Here is a 16,249-nt window from a genome sequence, read left to right as displayed (position 1 = left end):
TAGGGCAGGTATAGTTTAAAGGACTTCCACTTGGTCTTTCCTACTATAATTTTCCTTATTCACACAGGAATCAGTGTGGACATTTGGATAATTACTAAGTATACCTATTCCCACTATACATTCTGAACCTAGGAAATAATGTGGACAGGTGTTAGAGACCCTCTGTGAGACAGACCTGTATTAAGATCCTCCTGTAACTTGACCTCTATAAACCTTCACTCCAACTGGCAGACCACAGTAGGATTTTGGGTCCCTAAGACTAGCATTAACTTGAGACAGTGTCTAATAATGCCCCAAAGGTCTGAGTATGTCCTATTCTACATTCAGACTCACCCTAGCAAAATGGCTACAGATATCTCTATAGAGAAGGCTTAGAGCAGTGACTCTCAAATTTTAGCATACATCAGAATTACAAGAAAGGCTTGTTAAAGTACAGACTGCTGAACCATTTGCAGAGTTGCTGATCCAATGAAGTTGGGGCAGAGCCCAATAATTTGCACTTCTGGCAAGTTCTCAGTTGATGCAGATGCTGTTGGTCCAGGGACCACACTTTGAGAACCACTAACTAGGAGAAAGATGTATAGAATCTACCTGTGAAAGAGACTCAAGCCCTCCCACCTTCCACTCGATCAAAGGGCTTTTGGTTTAGGAAACTGACTTAAGTAGAGGAACTAGGCAAAAGGTTGTAAATCCCCAGTACAATTTGGATCAAATTTTTGCCCACTTAGATGTTTCCACTTAGACAGGTCAAGTAGCACATCAATAAGCTGTCCATCTATTTCATCCCTAGGAATGCTATAATCAATTAGCTAGCACCACAGATCCCTGTGGGCAAAGCACATAAATTACCAACTTGTCCTTACAGTTTATATGTAATTTCATTTACCTTATTGCTTATGGTTAGGTGCCCACATCTGACCTCTACCACTTAAGGATTCCATTATTCCCCTTGAAATAAGATTGTCCAGTCCCAAGAAGGCATCTTCTATCCTCATCTCTTGCCTGCTAAATAAGCCACTATAGTACTTTTCAGAGAAGTTACTATTCCCTTCATTAAGCTTTTCTTATTGCCTTGGAGAAGGAAGTATCTTTTGGAGCCCTTCAGAGGTGTACAGTTAGTGGTTGTACATAATAAGTGCACTCCAACATTCCCATCTCTCTCAAATTTTGCAGTCCTTCCTCTACTTTGCCCCTCAAAGTATAGTCTATGGACCAGTAGCATCAGCATCACTTAGAAGTTTGTTACAAACGCAGCATCTTGGGGGTGCCTGGGTGGCTCAGTCAGTTAAGCATCCAACTTTGGCTTAAGCCATGACCTCATGGTCCATGAGTGTGAGTCCTGCATCGGGGTCACTGCTATCAGCTCGGAACCCACTCCGGATCCTCTGTCCCCACCTCCCCACCCCTCCCCTGCTTGTGCGTGCTCTCTTTCTCTCTCTCTCTCAAAAATAAAAATAAAATAAAAAAGAAATGCAGCATCTTGGGTTTCACCCCAAACCTACTTAATCAGAATCTACTGTTTAATAAGACTCCCATGTAAATCACATGCACATCAAAGTTTTATGTCAGTGAGGTTCTAACATCTCGACTTTATTGATCAAAGGCCACTGTTGAGTCCACACTTCCAGTAACCAACCCAACAGACTATTAATATCACTCCCAGGTGCTGAACTAATACAATTCTTGGGTGAGGGCACCCATGTCAACAAATTTGTCCTCACTGGTCCCCAAGATTCTTCCAATAGAGTTTCAAGTTCCTGCAAATCCTTCAGCATACATGCTGTTGTTCTTAGAGCACATCTTATATATCCCTGTAGGCCTGGAGACTATGAGGAGTTGTCAGGGTAAGTCTTGAAGAAAAAAATGCATGCCCTAGGAGTTATTAAAAACATGTTTTTAATGGAATAAAGGCCAGGTCATTCATGGTTTGCAGGAGGAAGAAGAGTGTTCTTCTACCAGCAAGAAATGTTCAAAGGAATTTGAAGATATTAAATTATCAGCTTTAGGGGCACTTGGCTAGCTCAGTTGGTAGAGCATGTGACTCTTGATCTCAAGGTTGTAAATTTGAGCCCCATGTTGGGCATAGAGATTACATTTAAAAATTTTTAAAAATTAGGGGTGCTGGGTTGGCTCAGTCAGTTAAGTGTCTGACTCTTGATCTCAGCTCAGGTTTTGATCTCAGGATCATGAATTCAAGCTCTGCATTAGGCTCTGTGCTGGGCATGAAGCTTACTTTAAAAAAATATTAAAATATTATAATTTTTAAAAAAAAAACAAAAAACATTATCAGCTCTGTTTATCTCTGTCCAAACATCCTCATCACAAGTCTCAGAATCCTGCTCCTTTCCAACAGCACCCTAGCATCAGGTATGGTGAGGTTGTGCATTTACCTGGTGTTACAACTCTACAACCCATACAATCAGGTCTTGGGCTTGATCCTCAGCCACATCTGTCATGTGATCACATACAATAAATATTTCTTAAGAATTCCATAGAGTTTATCTGGATCTCCACCAATACTTTGAGTTAGAAGTTCATGGTATCTGGGAATGCAAGCTGGTGCAGCTGCTCTGGAAAACAGTATGGAGGTTCTTCAAAAAATTAAAAATAGAACTACCCTATGACCCAGCAATTGCACTACTAGGCATTTAACCACGGGATACAGGTGTGCTGTTTTGAAGGGACACATGCACCCCCATGTTTATAGCAGCACTATCAACAATAGCCAAAGTATGGAAAGAGCCCAAATGTCCATCAACGGATGAATGGATAAAGAAGATGTGGTATATATATGCAATGGAGTATTACTTGGCAATCAAAAAGAATGAAATCTTGTTATTTGCAACTATGTGGATGGAACTGGAAGGTATTATGCTAAGTGAAATTAGTCAGAGAAAGACAAAAATCATATGACTTCACTCATGTGAGGACTTTAAGAGACAAAACAGATGAACTTAAGGGAAGGGAAACAAAAATAATATAAAAACAGGGAGGGGGACAAAACAGAAGAGACTCATAAATATGGAGAACAAACTGAGGGTTACAGGAGGCGTGGGAGGGGGGATGGGCTAAATGGGTAAGGGGCACTAAGGAATCTACTCCTGAAATCATTGTTGCACTATATGCTAATTTGGATGTAAATTTTAAAAATTATAATAAAAAAGAAAATAAGTTAAAAAGAAAAAAAAAGAAGTTCATGGTATCTTTTCACCCTTTTTTAAAATGTTTATTTATTTATTTGGTAGGGGTGGGGTGCAAGAATAGGGGAGGGGCAGAGAAAGAGGGAGAGAGAGAATCCCTAACACAGGGCTCAATCTCACGAACTATGAAATCATGACCTGAGCCCAAATGAAGAATTGGATGCTCAACCAACCAAACCACCCAGGCATCCCTCACCGTTTTTTTTTAATGTAATTTTGCTAGCATTATCACAAACAGGCAGCCCATTCAACTATATATGTAATCACCATTTGAAATCCCACTTGTGGCCATAGTAATTAAGTACCTCTGTCATTTTTATCTCCTAATGCCTTGTCCTCCACCAACATTACACCCTATGCTTCAGTGGTGATAATCCAAGTGACTGTGATGTTTCTTCGTGCTTCAGATTACTTAGTGTCTTCTTTACCCATGTAAAGGGATTATCTGTGACTCATCAAACATTTGAGTGGCCCAATCCTAGAATCCCATTGTGGGAATCTATTTCCTTGGATCTCTTCTGGTACCATTTACTGTATCAATCAGGATCTTGGCAGGTGGCACACTCAAAAAATTTTAACCAGAAAGACTTTAATAAAGGAGCTATTTAAGGGGTGAGGTGAGATTAAGAAACCAACATGGGACAGTGAGGCACCCAGGGTTTAGCAATAGTGGGAAACCATTACCATACCAAAGCCTGAAGGGGCAAGGGGGAACAGTGTTTCAGGAGCCTTACAGAGAGACCCATAGAGAGGAGGGAGCCCCAAAGGATCTATAACTATAGATCAGTGGTTTTCAGACTCCAGCATGTATCAGTCACCTACAGGTGTGTTAAAATACAGATTAGTCCAGTAGGTCTGGAATAGAACTTCAGAATTTACATTTCTAACAAGCCCCCAGGTGATGGTGATGCTGCTGTCTGAAGACCACTCTTTGAGAACAACTACCAGAAAGAAAATTATTCACTGCCAGGACTGCAGCAAAATGAAGGATCTGGGGAATTAACCTCTCTCTCCTACCACCCACTGATCTCCTGCTGCTGCCTCCTGTGGACCAAACTAAAACAGAAGCTGGAGGGCAATTCAGTCTATACAGGTCAGCCTTCCAGAGAACAGAGCAGGGTAGAGAAGAGTGGAGAGTGGATGAGGGTGGGACGACAGAGCATAATCCGAACCACCATAAGCAAAAGAATGCATAGATCAATGGAAAATGAATAGATAGATGAACTGACATATATCTGAATGAAGGATAGAATAATAACAATAGTTAACAGTTGAAGAGTGTTTATTACGAGCCAGCCTCTAAACTAAGGACATTATTTGCATTACCTTAGTCCTAAGGAGTAGATCTAGCACCATTCCTATTTTACACAGAAGGATATTAAGACACAGGAACACCTATGGAGGAACAACTACATGGTCAACTAAGCATCGACAAAGCAGGAAAGAATATCCAATGGAAAAAAAAAAAAAGACTCTTCAACAAACAGTTTTCCAAATACGACAGCAACATGCAGAAGAATGAAACTGGACCACTTTCTTACACCATACACAAAAATAAATTCAAAATGGATTAAAGACCTAAATGTGAGACAGGAAACCATTAAAATCCTATAAGAGAACACAAGCAGCAACTTCTTTCACCTCAGTCATTGCAGCTTCTTACTAGACACATTGCTGGAGGAAAGGGAAACAAAAGCAAAAATTAACTTTTGTGACTTCATCAAGATAAAAAGCTTCTGCATAGTTAAGGAAACAATCAACAGAACTAAAAGGCAGCCTACAGAATGGGAAAAGATATTTGCAAATGACACATCTGATAAAGGGTTAGTATTTAAATCTGTAAAGAACTTATCAAACTCAACACCCAAAAGCAAATAATCCAGTTAAGAAATGGGCAGAAGACATGAATAGACATTTTTCCAAAGAAGACATCCAGATGGCTAACAGACACATGAAAAGATGCTCAACATCATTCATCATCAGGGAAATACAAATCAAAACCATGGTGAGATAGCACCTCACACCTAAAGGAATGGCTAAAATTAGCAACTCAGGAAACAACAGATGTTGGCCAGGATGTGGAGAAAGGGGAACCATCTTACACTGTTGGTGAGAATGCAAACTGGTGCAGCCAACCACTCTGGAAAACCGTATAGAGGTTCCTCAAAAAACTAAAAATAGAACTACCCTATGATCCGGCAATTGCACTACTAGGTATTTACCAAAAAGATACAAAAATACGGATTTGAAGGGGTACCTGCACACTGATGTTTATAGCAGCATTACCAACAATAGCCAAACTATCGAAAGAGCTCAAATGTCCACTGATTGACGAATGGATAAAGAAGATGTGGAATATATATACAATGGAATATTACTTAGCCATCAAAAAGAATGAAATCTTACCATTTGTAATGATGTGGGTGGAGCTAGAGTGTATTATGCTAAGCGAAGTAAGTCAATCAGAGAAAGACAAATACCATATGATTTCACTCATATGTGGAATTTAAGAAATAAAACAGATGAGCATATGGGGTGGGAGAGAGAGAGATGGTAACAAACCACAAGAGACTCTTTTTTTTTTTTTAATTTTTTTTAACGTTTTTTATTTATTTTTGAGACAGAGAGAGACAGAGCATGAACAGGGGAGGGTCAGCGAGAGGGAGACACAGAATCCGAAACAGGCTCCAGGCTCTGAGCTGTCAGCACAGAGCCCAACGCGGGGCTCGAACTCATGGACCGCGAGATCATGACCTGAGCCGAAGTCGGCCGCCCAACCGACTGAGCCACCCAGGCGCCCCACCACAAGAGACTCTTAACAATAGAGAACAAACTGAGGGTTGATGGAGAGAGGTGGGTGGAGTGATGGACTAAATGGGTGATGGGTATTAATGAGGGCACTTGTTACGATGAGCACTAGGTGTTAATATGTAAGTGATGAATCACTGAATTCTACTCCTGAAACCAACATTATATTATATGTTAACTAGAATTTAAATAAAAATTTGAGAATAAAAATGAAAATGCTGACTTCAAAAAAATAAAAGACACAAGAACAGGAGAACTTGCACTTTGTGACACAGCTAGCAAGTGATGGAATTTGAGTCCCAGCCAAAGCATTCTATCTGTAGAGTCTCACTCATCCGTACTGTTCTATGATCAATGGACAGTTGGCAGACAGGCAGTGTGCGATAGTGGTAAAGAGTGTAAACCTTAGAGCAAAAGACCCGTAAGTACAAGACACCTACTTGCCATGTGACCTTGTGCTCTGAGCCTCATTTTATTTATGTGTAAAACAGAATAATAATATGATAATAATAAAAATTACTTCACAGTTTTTGTTGGGGAAGCTAGTAAAATCAAGTACTTGATTCAGAGCCTAATGTGTAGTAAACAATTAGAAATACTGTTACTATTATTATTACTAATGGATGGAAAGAAAGATAAGTTAGAAACTTATGAGGAAAACACCTCCCCAATCCAAAAGAGGGTCTAAAACGTCAGTGGGATCTTTGAATGAGTGTTCCCATATTAATTTCCCTTTTGAGTCCTTCTCTTCTCATCTATCTCTGGCCTTTCTCATAAAGATGGGAAATCACTTGTCCCCTGCTCCATCTGTTGATTCCTTGAAATTTGGGGATTGTCTGAATATGAGCTGACCAGTACCTCTCCCTAAAAATCCCCTCTTGGTTCCCAGGATTGAGAGGAGGGGAAAGATGAAGGGGGCTATTCCAGGCCAGGCTCCCTCCAGCTGTTCTGTTGACCCAAGTGTTAAACATATGAACATGGTAAAAGAGAAAAGGGCAGTGCTGGCTGAGCCAGGAAGTTGAATCCCAGAGGCCTGAGATGTGGGATAGGTGCTGGGCATCCTCCCAAGGAAATTCTCTTTCAACTATACTTGTCCCAAGGAAGGGACTGGTTCCCAGATAATGGATGGGCAGGCACTAGGAGGTTACCCCAGGCTCCATGGTTGTTCTGAGAGCACCAGAGAAGCATTCCTCACCACCACCCATACCAGAGAGAATAACCACAGAGACAAGAGTGAAAATGAGGGATAAGGCTAGGGAAGGGTATGCAACTCCTCACTCTGCACCCCACCCCAATCCTGACTATCACCACTGAAAGCCATGGTTAATGATGCAAATGCCACTGATGCAATAATGGAGAACCTCTATCTGGAGCTGACATTGCAAGGTCCCTTCTCTTGGCGAGACTGCAGACTGCTTAGTTTCTCCGAGATGAAGCCAAAGAAAGCAGAAGATCAGGGAAGCTACTGAGGCGGGAAAAGGGAGGGCAGGGTCAGGTTCCGTCAGAAAAAGGGGGGCAGAGGGGAATCCACGGAAGGGATGTGGAGGGGAATTTCTGAGCAGGGAAAGTGAAAGTTCCAAGCCATAAATAGGAGGCAGTCGCAGCCTCACACAGGCTTTCGCACTCACATTCCCAGACCCCCTCACATCCCACAAGGACTCCTGTGCACTTCCCATTGCTCCCTCCCACTCCCAGCCAACTTTCAGTGTCACACAGACTCTTGCACACACCCAGAGATTCACCCGCACTCCCGCTCACTGCTGGTCTGCCTCTGTTCACCCTCCATGGCATCCCCTGCAGCTGCACTACTGGCCCTCAGCCTGCTGATTCTCTGGACCTCTCCTGGTAAGCCTTATGGTGGGGACAGGGGGTGGGGGTGTCTAAATGTCAGACTATTTGATGCTGGATGTGGGGACACTGAATTAGGTCTCCATGTTTGGGTGAATCCAGAGGTTCCTTGAACACTGTGTGTGTGTGACTGTGCGTGTGCCTGCGTGTGTGCCTGTGAGTGCCTGGGCCCCTGAATTCCAATGTTTGTCCGTCTCTTGGTGTATCCCAAGGCCTATGGCTACCTTCTCTCTGCAGCCTGTTTCCTGTTGCCTCAGTTTCCCAGACAGGAGAAAACAGTATATATCTGCTTACAGGAGAGAGAATGGGAGACAGGGCTAGTAGTCAAAATATTTAACAATTCATAAGTCCTCTAACCCCAGCCTCCTGCTACTCCCCACCCCCGACTCCCCACCTCCCCTCCCCACCCCCGTGCTGTGAACAGCATCAACTCTTCATTGATGCAGCAGTTGAGAGGTCCTGGGAGAGAAGTTGGGATGATCAGGGCGGCAGGAAGGCATTTATGAGGCCTAGGGCAGTGGTTGTTTACCAAACAGCTTAGAAGTATTTCAATATATTTAGCAACCACTAGGGCCATATTGGTATATACCAGCTGAATAACTGATTTAGCTGCCTACACACACAGACGTGTGTCCTTAACCTCAGTTAGGGCTACATATGGCCTCCCTTCCTCAGGGTCCCTATGCCCTGACACTACTTTCTTTCCCATATCCCAGCTCTGGGTGGTGCCAACGATGCTGAAGACTGCTGCCTGTCTGTAACCCAGCGCCCCATCCCTGGGAATATTGTGCGGGCCTTTCATTACCTCCTCATCAAGGATGGCTGTAGAGTGCCTGCTGTCGTGTGAGTTGTGGGGAGGAACTTGTCTAGCCTCAGCCTCCTCTCCCCCATCAGCCATTGGTGATACCCCCACCATCTTATCTCTCTTCTCCTTGCCAAGCCCAACCTCTTCAAGTAAGCGCCTGAAACTGGTTCCCAGATGTGGTCCCCACATCTTCCTGCCCCTCACACCAGGGCCTACCAGAGATCTGGGTTCCAGGGCTCCACTGTTTCTGATAACTGACCTGTGACTCTAGGTTTACCACACTGAGAGGTCACCAGCTCTGTGCACCCCCAGACCAGCCCTGGGTGGACCGCATCATCCGGAGACTGCAGAAGAACACTGCAAAGGCAAGCCCAGCCCTCCCCAGCCCTGCCTCCTCCCTCAGAGTCCTTGCCCAAAACCCCAGCCCATGACCTTGACTCTTCTTCCTCCCCTAGAATAAGCGCCACAGCAGTTAACCCATGACAGCCCCAGAGGAGCCCTGTAGACGCCTGAGTGAGGGGATATGAATCACTGCAGCCCTGGGGAACCAAGGACCAAAAGGGAGGATCAGGCCTCCAGCAACTCTGTACCAGACCTGACCCAGCTGGGACAGGGCCTGCAGTGTCAATGTGAGTGTGAGTGTGAGCAGGCATGAGTGTGGCAGGAGCACAGCTTCTCCTCCACACCCAGACTGCAATGCTTCCAATAAAGCCCAACTGGTACCCATGGATCTGTCTGTTTGCTGTTTGTTTTCTGTCCAAGAGGACCAGGATAGGAAATAGGGAGATGGAATGGCAAGATCTAATTTTCACTCTGCAACTTAAGCAATCTTCTCATGGACTCCTACTTAATACCTTGGGTTTTCAGGATCAACTCCCACAATCAGGGCCCCCACCTCATGTCTCTTCACAGCCCTGTGACACTCAAACTTGTGTCTGTTCAATGATTGAGCCAAACTCTTTCACGCCTCCCAGTCTTTGCTCTCCAAGGCAAAGTATCCAGATGTCTCAGGGATCAGGTTTCACCAGGGCGGGAAGGGGCTTATCAAGAACCAGTTCTCATGGCCAGGGGCAGGAAGAGGCCCAGCTCTACTATCTGGGGGGAAAGTACCCAAACAGCCATGCCATTCCCTCTGTCAGGAACACTCTTCTCTCTCATTGGCTCACCTAACTTCCCATCTGGTTCTTAATGACTCTTTCTCCATGAGGCCTTCCTTGACTCTAGGCTGGGTTGGGTAGCCTCCCTTCATCCCAAGTCTTCAGAGAGCCCTGCTCCTCTCCCCTTGCAGTACTCATCACACTGAGTTATAACTGATAATTTGTCAGCCTTCCTGGATAGGGATGATGCCTATTTTGGTTTCCACTGTCTCCCTGGTGTCCAGTATACTGCCTGGCACAAAATAGTCGCTCAATAAATATTTGTCTAGAAAATGAATAAATATCTGAGGAAAGGCTTAACAGCCAGCAGTGAGTGTCCATATGTCCATACAGAATCTGACTTTCAGGCCAGCCTTCCTCTCTCATTCAGTCAGGCTGAGCCAGGACCAGCCCCGTTTGAGCAATCCTGGGGCCACACTTATCTGGTAGTGTGGGATAGATAGACCTGGGAGCCAGAAGTCAGAATGGGAGAGGGCCCAGCAAGTGGAAGAAGGAGTAGCCAGGGAGCTAGGGAGATTCAGCATGGAGGAATCCACCACCATCTCTGCAGCCCATGTGGGCACCAGGGCCAAGGTAACACTAAGACCAGGGAGTGATAAAGGAGTCTCCTCTTTGAGAGATGAAAGCCCTGTGACTCTTGGAGCATACTACAGGGCTGCTCTGGGAGGAGTGAACCCCTATGCTTGTGATGTCCTCTGAGGAAGCTGCTGGTCTCCAACTATGGCCTCTAAGGGACTGTCCCACTGAAAGCAGCAAGCCTGTGATGCTGAGGTTGGATGGTAGCTATGACACTGGACTGAGCATCATCACCCGAGAAGAAGGGTCATCACTGTACCAGATATTCCTCATCTGGCAACAAAACCAGGCCTGGGCAGCCTGGAAAGGGGAGCAGTGGTGAGGGGATTGTGCCAGCCCCTCCACACTGAGCTGAAATCATAGCAGCTTCTTCCTGCCCTCTGCTTCCAGAAGTAGGTATTCAAAACCTCAGATATCCCAGGTCTTAGAGTCACAAGGAATGGGTGGGATGGGGATAATTTGCAAAAACAACTGCTATGGCTGGGAAATTTGGCTGTGATGCCTGGAAGAAATTACTCATCCAATCCATGCACCCATGCATCCATCCATTTAGCTGTCTCTGCATCCATTAGACTGCCATCCATCCATCAACCCATCTACCCATCCATTCATTAAGGCAGTCAACCATGGAGCTCCAGAGGTCCCAGCTATAGACACCTTTTGAACCCTGTGCCCTGCTCTCCAGCAGGCAAAGGACAAACACAGGTGTGAAGGGAGAACATTGCCTCAAATCCTTCTCAGTTTCCAGTGAAGCCAAGTGGAGGTCAGCCTGCCACAGAGGCAGACACAAAACCTCCCTCTGGACTCTCGGGAGAGAAACCCAGATAAAGTAGGGGAAGTGAGGGAGGGAGCCCTGAGGTAAACGCTACAATTACAAAGCCCCTTGAACACTACCTCCCTGATACTGCCACTGGGAGATGGACGGAGGGGGACAGGAACAAGTCCTGAACTCAGTGCCCAGCCCCAATCCTACTTCTGCACTTCATTGTACCACTCCAATCAAGTCCCTTCCTTACTCCCCATCTCCAACACCTTAGTTCCCCCATAAGTCAGGTGTACAAGGAGGGGAACCTAATTTTTAAGAGTCCCTCCAAAGATTTGACTCATGCATCTTTGGATCTCAGGCTAAAACCGCAGCATTCACATAGCCTCCCCCCGCAAAGTCATGCACATTCAGAAATGTCCCTACTTCTTGGGTCCCAAGGGATACCCTCTGGGAACAAAGAAGAAGCTGAGATTCAGGAAGAGAGAAAATAATTCAGGAGCTAGTGAAGGAGCTTGGATTGAACAGTCTCTTGCCACACCCTGGAGGCCTGGTGAGTGAGGAATTTCAAGGAAGTCTGAGGGGGTGAACACTAGAGTACCACAGGGAGCAGGGATGCAGCCTTCCCCAACCCTTCTCCATCCAATGCCTTCTCTTCCCCAGCCACCAGCCCCTCCTGGGCACTCGGTCTTATCCTCTTATCTCCTGCCAGATACAGGAGATTGCTCTTAGCCCAGCAATCTGAGACTTGTCCTTCCCCACTCAAATATTCTCAGCATTGTGACTTTATCTGTTCACACCTGCTCCCTGTTTCACTATTATTTACCCACAAGTGTTATGTCATTTTGCCAAGTTATGGCAGGCCAGAAGCCTACCTGACAATGATGAGGCTTCTAGCTTCTCCAAGGGATAGTATGGACTTCCAGCTCCTCAACCAGAAGACAGGGGCCTTACTGCCTGGCTCTAGGTAGACACCCTCCTGTCTAGGACCCATGGCACCTGCTACAGGTTTAAGGTCAGCAGCTGAGTGAAAGCCCCCTACCCTGAAGGCCTATGGCCCTAGCAAACAACATCTCCCTAAAGGGACCTGACATCCCTGCTCAGAGAGCTCCCCAGCTCCCATCTACATGATGGACAAAAAGCTCTCTGTCCTGTCTATTGATAGAGTTCCCAGGGAAAGGGATTGGACCTGTTGATCTCAACTGTCAATATTGTTTTGCTCAGGGGCTGGCACAGAACAAGGCCCAGTACTCTTTTGATTAACAAAAAATGTAACTGAAAATGGCCCTTTCCCACAATACCCCATCCCACTCATACCTGGAGCACATCCAGTTCTCAAGACATGGGGGTTGTCTCTGTTACATGGGTAAGTGTTTGGTAAGAGCCAGCCCCATACGGTTTTGATCATACTTTCATCAGCTCATGTTCAATTTCTTGGTAAGCCCCCACCCCCAAACCCCCCCTTTTCTGGTCTCCGGGAAACTTTGAACCAGCCAGAAAATCTTGGAAATCACAGTCTCACAAAGGAGCAGGACTCCCAAGTGGGGGAATTTCCTCTAAGAACCCCTCTGTAAGAATAAGCCAGCATTTCTCTGATCAGAGAACTTCCTCAGTGGTCCCTGAGACTTGTCCATATGGAAGGACATGGCTCTGTAATACCAGCTATTTCACCACTAGTGCTGGGCACTGCTTTAAGTATTAGTATCATTCTATGTTACAGCTGAGGAAACTGAGGTGCAGAAGTTAAGTAGCTTGCCCAGGCTGGACAGATAGTGAAGTGTTGGGAGGGGGGCGGGTCTTAGCTGGGCAGTTTGGCTCCAGAATCTGTACTCTTAGCTACAACAATACCACCTCTCTGAGTTGACCCATTTCCTAAATAAAGTGGGAAACAATACAGCAAGGCCAGGTCTGAGGAAGTGACCCTCAGGGAACACGGAAAGTCATTACTTTGGGGTGCTAATAACATGCCAGGCTCCAAGCTGAGTCCTTTATGTGCATTATATCATTGCATCCTCTAGCAACCCTATGAGATGGAGATCACTAGTCCCATTTTCTATATGAAGAAATTGAGGCCCAGAGAGGTAGTGTAAACTACCAAGTTCACTCAACTAGTGAGTGGCAGAGCTGAGATTGCACCCCAAGACTGCTTGAGGGGTAGCACTTGGGCTGAGGGCTGAAGGCTGAGATGTTCAGTTGGGGTAGAAAGGCTTGGCTTGCTAGGAAAAGCTAGGAAAAAAACAGAGGAGAAGCTGGAGGCTCAGACAGGACATCAGTGCTTGAGCCCAGACACAGAGATGTCGCCTGGAGGGCTTCTAGCCTCCTGGGCTCTCCAGCTAAGGGGAAGTTAGCTTCCCCAAAGCTTCCAGGAGGTAATAAGCACAGCTCTCCAGGTCTATTCAAGCCTCAGTTTTCCCAAAGTGGAGCAGTGGAGATGGGGATCAGGCTACAAATATGCCCACATTCTTAACTCCATTCCCAGGGGAGTATCAGAGGCCAAGACCAGGTGACGTTAAAAGGAAAAGAGGAATAGAAGGGTAGGACCTGGGATCCCAAAAAGTAGGGGCCAGACATTGGGGTGCTGTGGGCAAGGCTCCTGGAAGGGGCGGGGCCAGGCTTCTGAGCCAGCCAGGTTCTGGAGGGAACCTCCACAGAGCAGAGCATCTGGGGACCACAGGGGTGGGATCAGATTCCAGAAGGACTGGCATCTAAGGGCCATGTCCATCTTCTGAGGGGCCAGGATCAGGCAGGACAGGGGAGGAGGCCCTACTCTTGTTCCTAGGACCTTCTAGTCTTCCATGGCTCCTGTGGGGAGGCACATGATGTGAGATTTCCTGGGCTCCAACACAGCAGAAGTGGGATGGTTTGAACCCCAGCAGCTTCCACAATGCCCTACCAGGACAACTGGATCCCCCAGGGCTCTGGTTCTCAGAATCACAGTCCCTGGAAATCTGGACCCATCACCATCAAAACCTCAATCATCTTGCTGATCTCATACCTGTCAGATCATCATTTCAAGGAGCATCCTCCAAGAAGAAACCACCCCTTCCTTCCAGGGGCCCAACACTTAAAAGCCTTCCATCAATCCAAGAACACCTACTGAAAGGACATCTCAATACCTAATAATGTCCCCATTGCTGACAGAACCCCCATGAATGTCAAAGTCCCCCATTACTATAAGGTCACTATTCCTCTCAGGGAAGTCTACCACTGTCAGGAACACCAGGCCTGGTGTTCAGGATGTACAGTGCAGGACATCCACATTGTACAACTCCAGGGACACCATTTTCCCTGTAGTCTAAGTAAATGGAACCTCTTGGCATGGCAGCGCTAAGTGTCAAAATATCTGTTAGTGTAGGACCCCCCATAGTTTAAGGGCTACCATGACATAGGGTCCTAGCTTGGCAAATCATTGTGTCTAAAGTGATGCCACATCACTGGAACCCAGAACATTTATTCTTAACAGGCACTGTTCTAGGTGAACAAGACAGATATGGTCTTGGGCTTCATGAAGCTGAAGAAATCCTCTAACAAAGGTTACAGTACCTGCACACCACACCAAAAAAGGCAAATATACAAATATATTAATAAAGATTCTTACTTGCAAGCTATTGAAACTCACTAGCTGATTTAAACAGAAAAGTAATTTATTGAAAAGACCATAGGAAGTTGTAGAAAACAGATGACTAAGGGAGGCTGAGCAGCCAGAACCATTTGCAAAGCTTGCAATAGAACCAGGATAGTCCAGACATCCCTCCAGGACAGCATCCCCAGAAGGGGATACCAAATTCCAGTACCACCCTTATGTCCAGACAACTGGAGCCCCTGCCCTGCATTCCATGTTTCAGAGGGCTCTACTCTGGCTCTCCTCCAGTCATATCTCTGGACACAGGACACAGAGGACACAGGAATAAGGAGACATGCTGACCTGTAGCTTGTGCTTCTCCTTCTAGATCACATTTCAGGAACTGAAAACTAGAGAATTCCCTGCCCAAGTAGTCCCAAGCAGCTTCCAGAGTCAGGCAGTCCTCTTCCAGAGAGCCATCCTTCCTAGAATGGACTGCATCACTCTCTGCATCCAGAGAGTTGCCAGGAGGTAGCTATTTCCAGGGAACATGGAAGGAGCTTGTATGTATGGGGCTAGAATGTCTACACCAGGCACATGAGGCTCTTCGTGGTACAGGATATAACTGAGGGTAGGAAAAGGAGGAGGACAAGTAGAGCACTGAAGTAAGCTCCCTTTACCACCTCATTCCATCATGGAACTCCAAGGAGTCTAAGAATTCTAAATTTGAACCTGACCTTCAAGATGCTCTAAAAGCATATTTTTCAAGGCAGTAAGAAAGGTATATTTTTATTTGATTTATAACTTTTAAATATTTAGATACACGGTATGTTGGCCTTCATTTGTACTGTTACTTCAAGCCCCACAAGTATCTGGTGATCAGCTTGCCAGGTTCTACATCTGGAATCACAGCTACAGTGTCCCTGGAAAACACACGTCACCTCTGCCACCATTCCTACCACTATCAAAATATATTCTCTACTACTCCTGCTCCTTTGCATCACTACTATCTTCCTATTCACAATCTTGGTAAGGTTTTTCTAATTGGCTAAGCCTAAGTCATGTGCCCAAGGGGGCTAGAAGAATTAGAATGTGACCTTTGGGTATTATATGATGGAAAGTAACTTTTGGTTAACTAAGACTAATACAATGGGAAATTCCTCACATATAGGAAGGAGTTAAGGTTGTGGGCAGTGAAAACAATGATAAATACCTCTATAGTCTATCCTCTGGCTATCCAACATCAACATACACCATTTGTCCAAAACCCTAGCCTTCTTAAAAATTTAAGGGTATCATATAATATAATATCTCTTTTGCTCACACAACCAAAAAACTTCACCCCTCTCCAAAGAGACACTGTTTAGAGCTTTAGCAATTACCACATCTGTCTTATTTAGCTTGGTCTTACATAATAAAATATCATAGTCTGGGTGGCTTAATCAGTTGACATTTATTTTCTCATAGTTCTATAGGTTACAAGTTCAAGATCAAGGTGCCAGCATAGTCAATTTCTGTTGAGAGCTGGTG

The 16,249-nt window shown here is 45.5% G+C and overlaps 1 protein-coding gene across 1 annotated transcript; it reads left to right on the top strand.

Moving 5' to 3' along the window:
• Window positions 1-7,510: 7,510 nt before the first annotated feature.
• CCL19 (C-C motif chemokine ligand 19) lies at window positions 7,511-9,391 on the top strand. Its single transcript, XM_060609424.3, has 4 exons — window positions 7,511-7,853; window positions 8,573-8,699; window positions 8,933-9,026; window positions 9,117-9,391. The coding sequence occupies exons 1-4, from the start codon at window positions 7,793-7,795 to the stop codon at window positions 9,135-9,137; spliced, it is 303 nt and encodes a 100-aa protein (XP_060465407.1). The 5' UTR covers window positions 7,511-7,792; the 3' UTR covers window positions 9,138-9,391.
• The last annotated feature ends 6,858 nt before the right edge of the window (window positions 9,392-16,249 follow it).

This window comes from Panthera onca, chromosome D4, assembly GCF_046562875.1.
Source record: "Panthera onca isolate mPanOnc1 chromosome D4, mPanOnc1 haplotype 2, whole genome shotgun sequence".
NCBI lineage: Eukaryota > Metazoa > Chordata > Mammalia > Carnivora > Felidae > Panthera > Panthera onca.
The sequence above is the reverse complement of the archived record's forward strand: the minus strand, read 5'-3'. Positions and strand labels throughout refer to the sequence as shown.

Bases quoted from the DNA above. Each gene is read 5' to 3' on its own strand.
- CCL19 (XM_060609424.3), top strand. From the start codon at position 7,793: ATGGCATCCCCTGCAGCTGCACTACTGGCCCTCAGCCTGCTGATTCTC. The intron at 7,854-8,572 runs GTAAGCCTTATG...CCCATATCCCAG, and splicing joins GATTCTCTGGACCTCTCCTG to CTCTGGGTGGTGCCAACGAT. The intron at 8,700-8,932 runs GTGAGTTGTGGG...CTGTGACTCTAG, and splicing joins TGTAGAGTGCCTGCTGTCGT to GTTTACCACACTGAGAGGTC.